We start from the raw sequence: 404 nt of genomic DNA on the forward strand, positions 1-404 counted from the left end.
CGCTGAGCCCCGGGCCGGCGGCAGCATGAGCCAGGCCGAGCTGTCCACCTGCTCGGCGCCGCCGACGCAGCGCGTCTTCCAGGAGGCCGTGCGCAGAGGCAACACGGCGGAGCTGCAGTCGCTGCTGCAGAACATGACCAGCTGCGAGTTCAACGTGAACTCCTTCGGGCCCGAGGGCCAGACCGCGCTGCACCAGTCGGTCATCGACGGCAACCTGGAGCTGGTGAAGCTGCTGGTCAAGTTCGGCGCCGACATCCGCCTGGCCAACCGCGACGGCTGGAGCGCGCTGCACATCGCCGCGTTCGGCGGCCACCAGGACATCGTGCTCTATCTCATCACCAAGGCCAAGTACGCGGCCGGCGGCCGGTGACGCCCGCCCTTCCCGCCAACTACCTCGGCGCCCG

At 70.0% G+C, this 404-nt stretch overlaps 1 protein-coding gene across 1 annotated transcript; it reads left to right on the forward strand.

Annotated features, from left to right (window-relative positions):
- The first annotated feature begins 14 nt into the window (after positions 1-14).
- On the forward strand, positions 15-398 carry Nrarp (NOTCH-regulated ankyrin repeat protein). The gene has a single exon (XM_013029415.1). The coding sequence runs from the start codon at positions 26-28 to the stop codon at positions 368-370; it is 345 nt and encodes a 114-aa protein (XP_012884869.1). The 5' UTR covers positions 15-25; the 3' UTR covers positions 371-398.
- Positions 399-404: the final 6 nt, after the last annotated feature.

This window comes from Dipodomys ordii, unplaced genomic scaffold (assembly GCF_000151885.1).
Source record: "Dipodomys ordii isolate 6190 unplaced genomic scaffold, Dord_2.0 Scaffold118, whole genome shotgun sequence".
NCBI classification, from domain to species: domain Eukaryota; kingdom Metazoa; phylum Chordata; class Mammalia; order Rodentia; family Heteromyidae; genus Dipodomys; species Dipodomys ordii.

Bases quoted from the DNA above. Each gene is read 5' to 3' on its own strand.
- Nrarp (XM_013029415.1), top strand. From the start codon at position 26: ATGAGCCAGGCCGAGCTGTCCACCTGCTCGGCGCCGCCGACGCAGCGC.